The 17,263-nt window shown below is 46.2% G+C and overlaps 1 protein-coding gene across 4 annotated transcripts in view; it reads right to left on the bottom strand.

The window, feature by feature from the left end:
* Positions 1-17,263, bottom strand: part of fus (epithelial splicing regulatory protein fusilli) — a 132,993-nt gene that overhangs the window by 34,135 nt on the left and 81,595 nt on the right. For all 4 annotated transcript variants that reach the window (XM_075673908.1, XM_075673894.1, XM_075673901.1 and 1 more), the window contains exons 5-6: positions 17,143-17,197; positions 11,463-11,573 (exon numbers count right to left, since the gene is read on the bottom strand). In XM_075673908.1, coding sequence (XP_075530023.1) covers positions 11,463-11,573; positions 17,143-17,197 — 166 coding nt within the window. The remainder of the gene's footprint in view (positions 1-11,462; positions 11,574-17,142; positions 17,198-17,263) is intronic.

Raw genomic sequence — 17,263 nt, 5'->3', positions numbered from 1 at the left:
TTTGAGTGCGCCCCGGTCAACGCATATCGTCGCTCGCGTCGAAACTCGGTTTAACGACCACCTGCGTCCCATACACACTGTTACCACTCTTTGGCGTTGTGTGTTGTGGTTACGTCATAGTCGCCTACGCGACCTTATAATAATAATAATATATGCATGGATGCGTCAATTGAGGTAAAACAGACCAGAGGTTCGCTACTCGTCCTTCTTCACAGAGTGGAAGGGCTGAGGATATTTTAATTTTTTTATTTTCCTCTATGCAGTAAAGCTTCTCTTGAACGAAGTCGCTAAAACTCCCCGCGAGGAGCTATATTCAAGCCAAATTCAATTGAGCTAACTCTGTATGGGGCCAACTAACTGCTATAGATACTTTTTCGCGACACTAGCTGCAGCACCTGTGCAAGCCAGGTCACCGGGCCCGATGCATATACGACGTTGTCCGGCGGTATTCTGTTCAGCGACAGCAGCTCTTACACTGTTAAACTGTCGCACACGGTCACATGCCAGTGAACTCGTATAGGCAGAGTGAGGATGAAAGCCGTATGGCGGCCCCCTTAAATATTGTACCGGTCTGTATATATGCTCTCATTATGCCAGTGCTGGTTACCGCAACGCCGCAGCACCAGCTCGCGCGTTATCTGGCTACGAGCACGTGTGTTGGCAAGAGAACTTGCGCTGCAGATAGCACCGATATCGAACTCAATCTGACCTGGCGTTTCTTTAACGAAGCGCAGAAAACAACGCGATGGTCGCTGCAGTTTCCGCGACCGTTTTTATACACCAGAACAAGATAGCCTCGCACTCTGACTAACCGAACGCATACTCTTGCACCGGGTTGTCCGGTCGACCAGCGCCATTTTGCACTGGGCTCTGGGCTGCCAAAGTATGTTCGTCGGCGACCAGTAGACAGTAGCTATGCATGTTGAAAAGTAGAATTTTCATGAAGTTTTATCGCGCAACTTTTAATAATATATGGCACCAACACAGTGCTGTATATTCCTTCACAGGTTACGTGCCAAAAATATGGAGATATTACAGCTCACACGTGTTCTAGCATATAGCGCGTGGTTTGTACAAACGTAATAGTGCACTTACCCTATGTATTCGCTTCTGCAGTCTGCGCAGCACTCAGTGTGGCCATTGCAGACTTGCATGAGGTCTTGAAGTTTGATTGAATCGATACAGCGAAAATGACGGGTTAGAAAAAACGCGAAACACGCCTTCCGCCCAGCTAAAAAGCCCAAGTTTCGCTTTTGCGCCGGGTCGCATCTCCCGGTGTGGCAGCCCAGGCCTGCTACTTCGCGGCGCTTGGGATAGATGGCGCGACCAGCGCTCACCAATATCGCGGCCCCCGCGCTTTGAATTCACGGAATTCACCATGCCATGGTGGAAGGAAACTGCATGGAATTCACGGTGTTCTGGTGTATAGGCTCGGCGCGCACCTTCGCGTGTGCATGCAGCTATACTTCGCCTCTCTAATTCCGTGCAGTGCAGCAAAGGCCACGGGTCGCGTCAGCCAGCCAAGAGAGGATTATAAAAAGCGCTTCTCTAGTGTCCACCTGTGATCACCTTCCACGCGACAGCGGCTGAATGGAAGCTCCACAGAAGGATTAGTAGAGGACAGCAGACGAGTTCTACTCTTTGTTCAGGTACACAGAGCCGGGTCTCGTTACCGATTAGCTGACATGAGTCTTAGCCTTCACTGCACGAAGTTGGTGAGACGAAATGCTCTCTCTCTCTTCCCTTCTTTCTTTTTCCAACATTTATCCCTTCCCCCGGTGCAGCGTAACGAAGCAGACGTTCGTCTCCTTTCCTTCTCTCTCTCCACTGTCAATCATAAGTCAAGAAAACAGGAGGCTATTCCCAAAAAAGCGCGCACAGATCGTACTATATATGGGTTCATTTGTAGTTCCGCGCAACTGTGCGGAGGATAAGTTTTTTTTATTTCATGTAAATAATAATAATAATAATAATAATAATAATAATAATAATAATGGGGTTAAACGGTCCCGCCTCCGGATTAGCTATGACAACGGGGGGTTTTGAAGCTTTTTTGGGAACTAACAGCGGTTTCTTTTTTTTTTTTTTTTGTGTGTGTGTGTGTGTGTGTGTGTGTGTGTGTGTGTGTGTGTCTAACCGTTTTCGTGGGCCGATCCACTGGGAACATGGGGTATGTGCCGCTCTTCAATGAACCTTTACGATGCCAACTTGTGTATGAGCAACTGGATGTGTGCCACTGAGTCCACTCGGTATGTGCCACTGGCTTCAATAAAGCTCAATAAAATTCCTTGACGCCAACTTGTATCAGAGGGTACCTAAACAACAAACAAACAGTAATGATATAGTCCCGCACTATAGAGTCCCAAAGGGCGCATCTTGAGCGCTACACGACAGCGACCACAAGAACTGAGCACGTATGAACACAAAATTTAGTACGCAAGATCAATTCTCGTGTACAGGTACCGGCTAATCGTGCACATTATTGATTTGGATTGCATTGAATTCTAGGGTTTCACGTGCCAAAACGACGATTTCATTAAGAGGCACGCCGTAGTGATGGGGGAATCGCGGTTAATTTTGACCACCTGGGGTTCTTTAACGTGCCCCCAAGGCACGGGACACGGGCGTTTTAGCACTTCGCCCCCATCGAAATGCGACCGCCGCGGCCGGGATTTGATCCCGCGACCTCGAGCTTAGCAGCGCAACACCATAGCCGACGATACCTTTCGAAAAGCGTACGCAAGCAAACGTAAACGCCTTACGTACGTAAAGAACTAGCGTTGCCCTCACTGCACACGCTCCGAACACTATTGGGTTTCTACGGCTTACGTACACCATGTACGTTATGAAAGCTTAACGCACGTAATCATTACATATGCGCTAAATAATAGCGCTGAAGCGGGACGCGTGGCTCTCGCTTCAGTGCGAATTGTCCCGATAATCTGCGCTCTCGTTATCGTTTGTCATGAATAAATATAGTTACTTAAGCTTTCGCTTCCTTTCAACTCGCCTGAATTGGAAATTATCAGCGGCAATGGAGCGCTATATAGACTTATGTCATCATTCGTCGATGCTGGCATTCACCGGCGTGACGGGACGGCGTCGGCATAGTTACATCGATAAACCACGTTAAACGACGGGAAATGCGGTAATCAATCCTCTTGACTTGGGTAGATATGACGAGACCTTTAAGATGACGTCCAGTGCACTAAACATGTTCTTTACGTTTGCGTTCGAATGGGGAGTCGGCGCCTGAAGTTTTGAACTTACACACAGTACTATCTCGTGGGCATCGCGTGTATTGTTTAGAAGCACGAACAGAAAAAAAGAATAGACAGCGGTACGGTGGGGGACGTGTAAAAGCCGTGAAAAAAAAAAGTTTGAAAGCCGTCGTTATCCTGCGTGGCTAATTGCCACGACTAGTAAAGCCGTATTATATAGCACCATGATTCGATCATTTTTCGTAATAACTACGAGCATGAGGCATCAAGCAGGCGTGATCGCACGCCGTTTCAACTAATATTTCTACAGCTCCGTGTATCCGGCCGTGTGCCTTATCCGTGCGCATTTGATTTTATTGAAAGCGAAAATGGGAATGACTGAGAACATGTTTCTGGTCAAGAATATATAGAGCCAGCGCACGAATATTTGAAGCTGAAGATTTTGTGACGGTACACAAAGTAAGCGAGTGACTAGCTATAATACGTCTCTGCTGCCCAAGCTATTACAAAATACAGATCATCTACGATGTAAGCCTTGTGCGCAGCAAGAACAAATCTTTAGAAAGTGAGCACATCCGCGAGTCATCACACAAAAAATAAACAATACCATAGTGACCGCACCGAGGTACTTTATTGAGTCAGAAAAAGGACAAGCGGCTATTTCAAAGTGTTTGCCAGATAAATAACGAAGAGCAAAACACACTGATCTTGATTTAATTCATAAGCGGAAAGTTTCGGCAGCTTGGAATATATCAATTTCTAGCACCGCTTTTAGAACAAACACCGTATACGCTGCTCGCGCCGTTTGGACAAGCCGTCATGAGCTCCGAAAACGTTTAAATGGTTTTCTGAAGCTATGGCCAACGCTTCGTGTCGCCCACCCAATCACCGTCTACGATATCTGCTGAAACAGAGGTTTGCTTGAACCGCACCAGGGAGTCATGCACATCCATTGTAAACACGGAGGCAGCTGAGGCAACCACGTGATAAAACATGGCGGCGCCCACGGTATCGCGGTGAAAAGAGTGTATATGTTAACTAAAACAAGAACGCACCGTAACGGCCCGCTAAGTACCTGCGTTTAACGCATGGAGGAAGGAAAAACTAAGGAGAGGCCCTGACGTCATTCTTTGTGAAGCTCAGTGACGCCGGAAGTTGGCGTTGCTCCGCCATCTTGTCGGGACAGATTCTCCTCTCTTGTTTACATTTCACTCTGGTTACATTTCTCGCCTTCGGCGCTCAACCACGCCGGGCTGCGCGAACGTGCTCTCGCCGTAGTGATCCGACCAACTGATCGAATCGCGGTGTATACTATCGCGGTACCTTTGCTTAATTTCGTCCGAGTATTGTGCTCTAGCATTGAAAGACGTTCATGACAAACTCCGCAAGTTAGACTGTGAGGTCGTTCCCCGGAACTTCTGGCGGTTTTTCTGCAAATAAATCTCTGCATCATCACTGCACTGTAAGAATAAACAGGTAATGACCGGCAGCACACTTTACCCTCATCACAACCTACGGCTAGCCCATCTGCAGTTTATGAGAGCAAACACGTATGCTGTTCATGGCTTTATAGGAATCGTTTTGCTTTATTGAGCAAGTTTCGGGCGGCCATGCACCGCGGAGGTGTGACGAGCCACAGCGCGCCGACGAAGAGGCCTAGCAGAGGAGAACGTCGTTACGCGTTTAAATATACACTGACTGCGGTCTCAGGTATATTGTTCTCACGGTAAGTGAAGCTTCACGGAAACGAAGTCCTGTATCCTCCGCGCGGTGCCGAACAGTAAGCGCGTATGCGCGTGACTAGCGCGTTGACCGGGCCTACGTGCGACCCTCAGGCGTACGTTCTCCTGTCGAGCCTTCTTCACTCTCGCACCACATCCGCCAACCTTCACTTCCTTGCGCCTCTAGAGCATACATATATCTGCGGTAAGTAAGGCTCGTCCCTTAATTACTCACAGCAGCCGCTTCTTTCCCATCCTTCGTCAAGGCTGTTCTACGTGCCACAAATGCATCGTCCGCTGTCAAAAGCAGGAATACGTACTGTACAGCTGTCACTGACCTGCAAGGCGTTTATCGTACATACTCTAAAGCACAGCGATTTCAGTGTCTGATGACACTTTCGCACGAATCCACCGAAGACGGCAAATAGATTCCCAGATCGTCCGCGGCGTGGTACGTGGTGTACGGCGTTGCATGCGCGCTCGTTTTACGCTTTTTACCTCTTCCAATCACACCTGGCCACAACAACAGCCGGGAGAGCACCGTCGAGCTAACACAACGGAACAAAACACGGAGACCAATGCGATCCTGCACACACGAAGTCATTGTCACGGTACGAAATCCTACGGGGCAGCACACGCAAGAGCACACCACTATAACAAAACCGCCATTGTGCCCCGACAACATGGCCGCTACACCGAAAAATACCACGTGACTTCCTCCACACTTTTGTCCTAGCGGGCGGAGAGGGATTTTCCCTTCCTCCATGGTTTAACGGAACGCAAGGCACCGAACGCTATTCCAAAAACGCGCACATGGATGATTTAGATGGATATACTGATTACAACCGTTCTCTAGTGCTGGATCTGTGTGATGAGCAGAACCTTATAGCAGTTAACAGGGATAGCAATTGCCATGGACAGGTAACGTGGCAATGCGGAAATGGGCAGCCATGTATAGACTACGCCTTAGTCTCAGAAATGGTCTACGAACAACTAGACCAAATGATAATAGACGAACATAGAAAAAATTGCCTGATTAGCAATCAGACGTTTAACATTAAAGTTTGAGAGAGATACTTACGCAAAACACGAACCAATAGCATCAGAATTTCTAAAGATGAATGAAGAGCAAACAACTGAGATCGCAAGGAACATATAGAGAAGAAAATGTAGGCTTTTCCTACAGCAGTCTGGGAATATAAGGGACTCGTAGACGTTATGCAGTAGGAAATAAGACAGACACGGTAAAAAAATTGTTGGATCGGAAAGAGTTGAACTCTACGTAAGTGGTGGAAGAAGGAAATAAAGCAAGCTATATACAAGAGCATAAGCACGCGTCTAGGGGTCATCGAAAAGCAAACAAGTCGGGATTACACGAAGAGGCGCTCCTCATATGTAATAAATACCAAGAAAAGCAAAGGGTGACGAGTGAGCTCATGCAAGAGAAAATTAAACGTGAAAGTGAACGTAGGGTATACAACATTCGCAACAGAGACAAAGGCGCCCCAACAGGATTGTGGAACCATATAAGAGCACTTGGAGCTCCAACTAAAGCCATAAGGGATGAAGACGGTAAAATATACGAAGGAAATGATGCGCTGCTTTACATCACAGACGTTAGTAGGGATAACTTCGGCACGAAAGAAAGCGTAGTTCAGATTCCGAGAGTTCCAGCAACAACAGAGAAACCTGAGAGATCAAAATTTAGCATGGAAAGCTTCTTTTTGAAAGAAAGAAAGCAGAAGAAAACGTCCCTAATAACACGGCAGCAGGACTTGATGAAATCACAATACAGCCAGTCAAAAACCTCCGTCCAAAGAGCAAGGCACTGCTGACTAATGCAATAAAGCAAGTGGTTAGAACGATGAAAATGCCAGTTGGGCGGCGTGAAAGCAAGACGAACCTCATCTACAAATACAAAGGTGATAAAGAGAAGACGAGCTCGTACATGACAGTTACAGTAACGGCGGTCATATATAGAATGGCAATGCAAGCTATAAAATTTGAGCTTTCGAAGTGGGTGGAGAAAAATTATATACTGGGGGAACTGCATAATGGGTTCAGGGCAAGCAGACGCTTAGAGGATAATATGTTTGTACTAACTCAGTGCACAGAGATTTCAGTAGTCAGAATACTTTTATCGATAACATGGCTAGATATTAAAGGAGGCTATGACAACGCAGACAGGGAATTGTTATGGGATATTCTTAAGCATGAAGGCATAGAGGACGATTTCGTGGTCCTGTTGAGGGAGATATATAGAGACAACCGGGCACAAGTTGTATGGGAAGCTGATAAGGTAATGAAGTGGTGGGAATTCACCAAGGACTGAAGCAAGGATGTCCTCTGTCTCCATTGTTGTTCACGCTTTATGTTAAGGGCATAAAAAGACGATTGGAAAACAGCGAATTAGGGTTTGATTTATCCTATGTGCGTAATGGAAAAATGCTGCAACAGAAGCTCCCTGAATTGATGTGTGCGGACGCCGTACGACTTAGAGCTACTAGCGGACAATAAACGAGATTTACAGACGCCTGCGAATATCTGTGGCAACGCCGCGACAAATCTAGGCCTCAAGTTTAGCACAGAAAAATCGGGAATTGTGATCTTTAATGAAGAGACGAGTAATTCCGTGGTGTCACCTTCACCTCTCAAACGCTCTCTTTTCAATATAAGGCCTTGTCCTCACTCTCTTCTGGACGCTTTATTTCCTAATCTGACGCTTTATTTCGTCATTCCCTTAGACGGCTGCTATTGGCCGATAGCTGACATCAAGCTGCGGTCGGCTACATGGAGTAGATGCCGCGGCTGGCAACCGCCGTTTCTGGACATACCGCAGTTGACTGGCTAAGCGCACTGCAGTTTGCTGACGACAACCGTGTTTGGCTTATGTTTAGCGCCTCGTGGGCATCAAAGGCGGAAGTCGTGGCGTCTACGTTAACATCCAAAATGATATTTGAACAGCTCGCCATGGTGACATTTAGATGGCGGGCGTTGCGGGCACGCCCAACTGCGCCGCAGCTTTCGCAGTGCAAGGCACCGAAGAAGGAACGGGAGCACAGCGGATGCCGTATTTTATCGCCAATAACTCCGCTTCTGCTGGACGCATTGAAGTACATACTTTTTGCGGCAAAGTATTTCTTAAATAGCCCATTTTCACTTCTTATGCCCTTCTCAACTTCGATTAAAAGTGGTTCAGGGATACCTTTAAGTATGAAGTAGTGCGTGGAATCTGGAAATGAGTAATGGTGCCAGCGCTAACGTTCGCAAATGGCATTCTATGCTTAAAATCTGATACCTTGTCGGGGTTGGAAGTGAACCAAAGATCGGTAGGCCAGTCGACTTTGGGAGCCCACGGTAAAACCCCATATGAGGCATTGTAGGGTGACACGAGTTGGGCCTCTTTTGAAGCCAGAGATGCAGAGAGCAAAATTAGTTTTGAAGAAGGACTCAGGAACATGGATGAAAATAAATGGACAGCTCAAGTGCACAAGTATCTGTACTTGAAACACGTGGACACAAAATGGAGGAAGAGGTCAAGAAAGTTGGCAACCAAGTACAGGGTAATTGAATCTGTAAACAGACAGCCAGGAGCCATCATAAAAAAAGTGAGAGAAACAGAGACAGTGAATTGGATGCAAAGAATGGAAACAAAAAGGACCATGGAGATTTAGAAGAATGAGAAGAAAGAAATTAGAAGGGAAAATCAGTACCGTAACACAAAGGACAGTGCCTTGCTATTTGGGGCTCGAGCCGGTTGCCTAAGGACAACAAGATGCCGGAGCAAATATTCGGAACTAGACCATGCATGTGTACGCTGCAGCAACAGATCCGGAGACCGTTGAGCACATCCTAATAGAATGCGAAGGGATTTCACCCCGTGAGAACCGTAAGTAACGTACACCTTCCAGAAGTGCTTAGGTTTAAAGTCAACGGAATTGTCACCTGCTCACCGGTCGAGATGAGCAAGATACGTTTAGAGTATTGGTGAAAATAAAAGCAGGGAAGACATTGATATGACCGGATCTCTTACAGTCATAGCTAGCGGTGCAAGATAGATTTTACAGAAAAAAAGAAAAAAGAAGATTAAGGAGATGTATACAAAAATGCCAGATAAAAATCATGTATAGCATACCTGATTAAACCAAGCAGGCTCGGTGACTATGTGTCACCGCCCCGTTTCAAGGGAGATGCCACTAAATCATCATCATCATCATCATCATCATCATCATCATCATCATCATCATCATCATCATCATCATCATCATCAACAACAACAACAACAACAACTGCGAGAGAGGAAACACGCCTGATACATAAGGCGTCTCAGCGGCGGCAATATGGTTCGTCGCTACATAGCTTCAATGCTAATCGCATTATTGTCAGCATTCAACGTGAGATGGGTTCTGCAGAATTTTTTTTTTTTTGCATTGCCCTTAATTCTTATATTACAGTCGCATTGACAACCCACGTAGAGAATTTCCGCGGCAGATTTTGAAGCCATAAATGGGCGGTTGTAACCAAGGGCAGACGGATGGATGCCCCCAGAAAGATGATATTCACGAGTTCTGGCGACATATTGCACACGAGCACGAAGCAGCTCCTGCGTTTGTAGAAGTAGCAGAGGCGCGCACATACTCTACGTGCCTCGGCCATAACAATCGGATTGCTTTCGCTTGAAGTGTTTCAAAGGTGACATTTGTTCGGCAGGTGCGGTGAAAGGTCGGCATAATGGAAACTACGCGGGAGTGTGGCATTTATGCCACTCGCTATCAGTGGCGAGTTCAAACTGGGAAAGTACATATGCACATGTGCGAGTTCCTAGAGTAGCCGCATGCGCGAACTGCGTGCGTGGCATGTGATGTGGGAGGCTTTTGGCACGGCACGTACAAATACGTATTGCGAGCTGCAAGATTGAGTTCGTGATTCCCACCACTGCGAGACATGATTGGTGCCACACAGTAAAGGAAAACAGAGAAATAATCGCATTTTTGTGCCTCGTTCATATTCTCAGCATGACCGCGGCAGTGCACATATAGGCTTGCGCAATGACGCGCCAGACGGCGCCGCCACGTACTCGGCCACCGTCACGACGAGCGCCTTGCTCGGTGCGGGGAAGGAGAAGCTGTCAGAGCAAACGTATCGTTTCAGAAATTGTGTATTCAGCTGTTTCATTTGACGCGCGAGTCTACTTCCCGGGGTATAGCTGAATCGCTGACGTATACGTCGTTCCTATGCGCTGATGAAGGAAAGTGCGCTTGCGAATGACGCATTGCTCTTTTGTCGCCCAGTTGTGTTATTGTTCTGATAAGCGCGTTTTTTTTAATAAAAAAAAAGAGGGGGAAAAGGCGCGAGTCGTGGAAATATTGCTTCTTGTTTCAGTAATCAATATAAGCAGCCGTCGGTGCCAACGCGTATATACGCATGTATGTACGTATAGGCGCCAGATATATATATATATATATATATATATATATATATATATATATATATATATATATATATATATATATACTTGCACTAAATAGTAGGGCTTAATGTTCTAACTCTGCCCACCTATGGACAACGTAGACGACGTAGCGACGTAGCGTAGGGCTCAGGGTTAACTTTCGTCACACGGTTTTTTTTTTTTTTATGACCTACCGAAATCTCAATACACTGGAGTTTGTAACGCCCCTGCCGCGGTTGGGAAATGAACCCGCTCAGCAGCGTTCTACATATATACTGCTCATCAAAAAGTCAGAGGCTTACTTTACATCACAAGTGAATCACAACGGTTTACAGTCAACCGAGCGAAGCTACATGTTATGCTCGCACCTGCAAAAACAAATGATTTTGGAGGTGAAAATTGGGTGTGTTCGGATAAGGAAGTCACGGGGTATCACTAATACCTCGTCATAATTCTTACGAAATTTTCGCGCTGAGAAACTTGGCGATGTCCTGGCCAAATGACTGCCGCCGTGCGCCCCCCGCCCTCACCACTGTGTCGCTGTCCACCACGTCGGTGTGCTAACTGGTTTGTTTCGCGCGTTTCAATACAACGGAGCGACTTGGACTTCATTAGAGATTATTGTTGCCAGATATAAGGCGTTTCACCATCAGTATCTCGGTGTTTCTCGCCGAACATTCCAAAGGTGGTGTAACTTTCGGCCGTACGTATCGTGAACCGCTCGTGATCCAGGGATACGTAAATCGCAAGCTCAAATCTCTATAGGCACCTTGCACTGGCTAGCGTGCGCTACGACATTTTCATCTATCATGCCTGCGTCGCTGACACCAGCCGCTAGGCATGCTAAGAAAGTGACATGCCATACCAAACAACTACCCACGCTTCAATCGCTCGTCTGAGTGTTACGCACAGAGCTTTGCCGAGTTCCTTGCAAGGTCCCGATTGTTCGCGCTTTTGGGCCCATATTCACAAAAAGCTCTCGCGCTAGAATCGTTCGCAAAAGCAAATTCCAGTCAATCTTGGTGCTCGGCACACACGAATGCGTGTCTCAGGCTGCCCGTTAATGCTCACTTGACAATGTTGAGCCCGCTGAAGAACTTGGCGATGTCCTGGTCAGATGACTGCCACGGTAGACCCCTCGCCCTCACCACCGTGTTGCTGTCCACCACGTCGGTTTTGCTGCTACATGTGCGTAGAAAAAGAGAGAGAGAGACAGACGAAGAAGCACCGTTAGAGACGCTCTTTGATGCCACCTCGGTAAATGATTAATATGACAAACAATGCGTATACGCCAGGATCTGTAAGGTTGAACTACAGCAAGGTGGAAAGTTGGGGGCTAGTCGGAAAGGGACGCACACTTGAAATCCTCACGGAAAACGATGGCATCACGAAGGGGACACGGGATGAGCGCAGGAGCAGCTTGCATTTCGAGGATGTAGGTTATCTTGCGCTGGCCTTGGTGTCTGAGAAACTGCTCAAGCAGATTAAATGCAGTCCTACGAATGAAACTGAACTATTTAACACCAAGAGATAACTGTGCCAAAAAAACATCCGACGATGAGTGTCAGTGTAAACGAATAGCCGAACGCTTCTATAGAAAGGACATCCCGACGTTTGGGCACATCGCTCCGGCTCGTTCGGTCGCCGCCCATGTTGCTACTCGTTGTGAAGCCCGATGTGGCAGCACCGGAGACGACCGAGCGAGTTGGTGCGAGTGTCGCAATGTCGCAATATCCCGCTCCCGAAGACCACCGTCCGCGTCGCAACGTCACGACAGCGTCGCGACTCCTGGAAAGTAAAACCAAACCTGGCTGTAGAGAAGCTATCGTATGTATACTGGAATTATTTAAGATGCTTTGAGGTTTTCCAATATTCTTTCTTTCTTTAGGGCTTAGGTGTCGAATATCTCCATTTAACGCAAAAAAAAAACTGAAAAGTAGAAAATATTGGTTCTTATAACTCGTATACAAGGCTATTTTGCAAGATACATTTACACTGTAGTCCAAACGCAACTCAACCATGATGATGATCGGCAAACAATCAGCACTTTATATCTAATATGCGCAACAATATCGCGTCAGAACTTTAAACCAGAGAATTTCCTGCAATAAATACTAGACGGAACTCTGGCGCTAGCGTCTACGGGAGTTGCAATGGGAGCGGTTGACCTAGCATGAGATTTATGAGAATTACATGGATTTGCCTTAAACTTCTGGCTCCGAACGGCTCGGTGACCTTGTAAACTCGTCATTTTCAACAAAGTACTGCGTAGTGAATAATTACATAAATATTATTAACAGTGTCCGACGGCAGGATTCGAGCACAGGACCTCTAGCACAGAGTCCTGATATTGAACCATTACGCCACGGACGCATGCACCGACAAGCGATGTGAAACGCCCTTATGAATTTATCGCGGGCATACCAGAGACGCGTTTCGATTTGGCCACCTTTACACACTCAATCGTTGCAATTAGGAGCGATTGTGCGTGTTCGCACAGCCTTCTACACATTGAAGAGTATAGATTGCTCTGAAATTTACAACATTGAAGGCATATAAAGCGCAATAAACAAAGCCACAAGAACGTCTAAATCCATGAGCACGAAGATCAGACAAATCCATGTACTTCCCATCATTCCCATAGTGGGTCAACGACTGCAGCGCCAGAGTTCCCTCTAGTATACTGTAGTAAACTCTATGCTTTAAACGTTATTGGTTCGAATGTTCGCGTATACGATATCTGTGCCGCCCTATTTCGAAGAACCCAGGATGCGTAGTGATCGAACCATTCGTATAAGGCTGCTCTCGTAATGATAAGGTCAGATACGTAGGAACGGGCCTTCGAGCGACGGCCGCCTTCTCGAGCTTTGCACTGCGCTACATGCGGCTTTGTGAAGAACTACAGCGAACCGCGGTAGGTCCTGCGGCCTTCACCTAACGGGATATACGGGAACTCCCTCTATGCTATTACAAGGGGCGTTCGCAAGCGTTGTGACGACGCACGCAGGAGATTCGATCATCATCATCATCATCATCATCATCATCATCATCGTCGTCGTCGTCGTCGTCGTCGTTATAATTTATTCATGGCAAGACAAAGGCATGCTACTCTGGACACCGGCAAACTCCGCCATATGGTCGAATTCGCCACCTTGTCAGCTGCGATTGGTCCGCAGGGCGGGTACGCCTCCTCTGACTGGCACAAAACGACAACACGGCGAAATTCGAAAATGTCCAGAATGGCACCCAATTACCCAGCGATATCCAGTCACATCAGTCCTACGTCAACCAACTTCATCCTATGCTTGTGAATTTCCTAATCTCATCAATGCAGCGTGCGTAAGCATCTGACGCCACTGAGTGCGTTTTCCTTCCCTGGCAACTTATTTTGTTTCTCTAATGCGCGACCATTTATCTGCTTTACGCCTACGCTCTTCCACTGAAAAAGGTTTCCTTTTTAGATTACTTACCAGACCATAGGCTGCACTGGAAGCATAGCGCGCAAAGGACGATCCACAAAGTCTTTGTGGATCGTCCTTTGCGCGCTATGCTTCCAGTGTAAATATGTTTTACCAACCAGCCCAAGCCTACACTCTTCTGAAGACCATAGGGTGACTGCACAAAGCATTTTATACGGGGGTAAATTTATTACAGGTAAGAAACGTTGCACAAGTGGCATTCAGTTGCCGTAAAGCGAGTTGTCAAGCGACGAAGGAGCTACGCTTTTACCAAGCTTAATTTACTTTTGTCTCCGGACAATAACTTGCGGTGCTAGAAATTGAGAGGAGGCTAGACGCACACAATTTACCCGCGGGAAAACACGCCTACGCTCAAGCGGCCCCAGTAATGCGGTTTGTCCCATAAAGTCGGTGCAGGCGCCGATAATCCTATCGGGGCCTTTAGATTAATATTCATCTCCTAGTGCGCTTCGTCGACGCTAACGGTCGGAAGATTTTATAGCGAGTCCAGGATAAGTACGCTCAGTTTACCCTATAGATGCATCTATACTTCTGGGTGCGGGGCAAGATGCACGTATAAATTAAAAGAAAGAAAGAATCTGAACCAAGGGCAAGTTGTTACAGCCTGGACATGCCTGCCTATCTTGTGGGAGTAACTTGGATTCTACAACTCTTTTTGTTGCGCACAAGCTCGCAGCAGTTTCGTTGCGTATTGTTCGGCTGGCACAGTGTGTCCGCATGCACGCGCGGGCACAATGGGCTTTACCGCAGTGGACATCGATCAGCGCATACTGACTGCTTATCTTTGTAGATGTTCTCCGAAATGCGCAGTACAGTGTGTCAAGGTGCACTGCTCCACGATAAAAAACAAAAGGATTAAATTTCTGTCCCCTCAAGCGAAGGCGAACAGATCTTTTGTTTTTGTTGTTGTTGTATATGTTGTTGTTGTTGCGCTCGCTTAGCTCGCTTAGAGAAACGGATATTTGATCCCCTATTCAGCAAGATCTACTTCTCTGTGTGTTACTGTGCTCAGTAGGCTTTAAACTCTTACAAAAACTAACCACCCGCTAGTTCTTGACATTTTTTTTTTTTTACGCCTGCTACGCATTTTTCAAACGACAAACTACCGCACGGATAACGATGCCATTTGCAGTGCGACCACAATCAAGCCGCTTTTTTAAAGTCATCAATAGATCGTAAATACCCAGATGTCGTAGTTAAGATTAAAAAGAAACACTATGGCTCACGACATTGTTACAAAATTACCAGAGTGAATCGCACACCTGAGCCGCGGCATAGTACAACGACTTCTGTTGCAATTTCTCTGGATTCACCAGTGGGTGTCTCTCTCCTGATGTTGGAACCTGTACATATATAATTTGCCCCTAAACTTCAGTGATGTTTTCGCAACTCATGCGCTTCTCAAGCCCAGTAAAATATTTGATAATGCGACTTGGTCGTAATTGGCCAGCTGTGAACGACGGCACTGGTATAATTAATTGATACCGGGCACATAATTGCTGATCATAATTCTTTGTTCTGTCGGAGTGCCTAAGCAGCCTGGAAAGAAACTTTAGTGCGACTATACTGAAAGAAAAAAAAAAGCCCTGCAAACGAACAAATGTACTGACATGCAAGACTATCCTGTAATATGATTGTTATTGATCATACAAACTAGTTATTCCTAAACGACAAGTTTTTCTATCATCAAGTGGCTGCATTTCATAATAAATCTTGCATGATATCGCATCTTGCATCGCAGAGTGTATGTTCGTTAGGCTTGAAAACTGTGTTTGGCCCCCTTGTAGCTGCAAGGACAGATTTCAACAAAAGCGAACACTGTAAAAGATGTAAGGACACGCTTCCAATAGGGTGCACATAAATACCCAGCACATGGGGCGAATACCGTGCACATAAACAGCCTGCATATAGGGCAATTAAAGGGTGCAAGAGCGGGTATAGACATTAGAACACTCATTCATAACCTTTACGAGTGTTAATCATTTTATTGTGTAGCGATCGTGTCCCACACATCCTCTTATTGTGGGGTGTTTTGAGTATGCATGGGTGCTAAATAGATGCAATGCATGGTGTAAAACAAAAAAGAAAACGCCCTTTCACCCTTAAGAGTGAAATCTTTTTCTTTTTTTCTTGTGTACTGCGTATCAAAGGTTAAAATATGATAGCGCCTCCCTCCGGCTGTGAAAAGAAAAAGAGATTGCTTTGAAGGACAAGTTTCAGTGTTCTTAGAATTTCGTTACGCTAGAACGTGTCTCAAAAGCACATGTCTGCCAAGCTTGATCTTGGACCAACCTGCCAATAACAAACAGCTTTTACGAACAAAAAGCTTTGTGAAGTCGGCTCTAAGACGCGCATTCACGAAACTTTTCTGACTTAGGTACCATCCACAATTGGTCATTGCCGCGGTGAGAACGTTATGACGCCGATGGCCATAATGAGTGGTGGCCGCCCGAGCACGCGCCGACCGAGAAACTCCCTAAGATGACCAAGCTTTTATGGATGCAGACGCTAATCATTTTAGCTTGCAAGCATTGTGACTTCACCTGGAACGGCGTTAAGGAGACGGCTCGGTTTTAGCTGTACTCTGCGATGAGATGGTGATGACGTCAAAGCACTTCATGGGCTGAATCGTGCTAACACACACACACACACACACACCATAAGAAGACAACAAAGACATCAATGACATCATAAGGGAAATACTAATTGAATTAAAGAAATGATAATTAAATTGATGAAAATGAAAGTGGATGAAAAAAAAAACAACTGGCCGGAGGTGGAATACGAACCCTCGTCTTCGCATTACGCGTGCGATACTCTTACCAAGTGAGCTACCGCGGCGCCGTTTTCCCATCCGTTTTCTGGGGTATTCATGTTTTACTACTAGAAAGGGTGATGGCAGATAGGACGTTCCACATCCGCCGCCAAGGTTTGAGTGGTGGCGCTGGCTAACACTCCCAGGGTTAATTATAGTAGTAAAACAAATACCCCAGAAATTGGATGGGAAAACGGCGCCGCAATAGCTCAAATGGTCAGGGCATTGCATACGTAATGCGAAGACGTGGGTTCGTATAGTTGTATTTTCATCCACTTTTATTTCCATCAATTTATAATTTATTCAACTCAGTAAGTACAGGTAACTCTGCCTGTGGTGTGTTTGTTTGTTGCCCCCTTCTTATGATATGATTAATAAAAATCTGGCCCCTCGGTTTCCTTTCTTCTCGTTAATATATGGAAACTGTGCACTCTCACCTGCGCGCAACGGTACTTACCAAATTCCAGATTCTAGCCTCTGAGATATTTCTTCCGGATTTGTAAACTTGTGCCCTGGAGAAAAAAAGAAGATACAGTACATAACGAATTGAGATGGAACGATAAGACAGGGTATAATGA

This window comes from Dermacentor variabilis, chromosome 1, assembly GCF_050947875.1.
Source record: "Dermacentor variabilis isolate Ectoservices chromosome 1, ASM5094787v1, whole genome shotgun sequence".
NCBI classification, from domain to species: Eukaryota; Metazoa; Arthropoda; class Arachnida; order Ixodida; family Ixodidae; genus Dermacentor; species Dermacentor variabilis.
The sequence above is the reverse complement of the archived record's forward strand: the minus strand, read 5'-3'. Positions and strand labels throughout refer to the sequence as shown.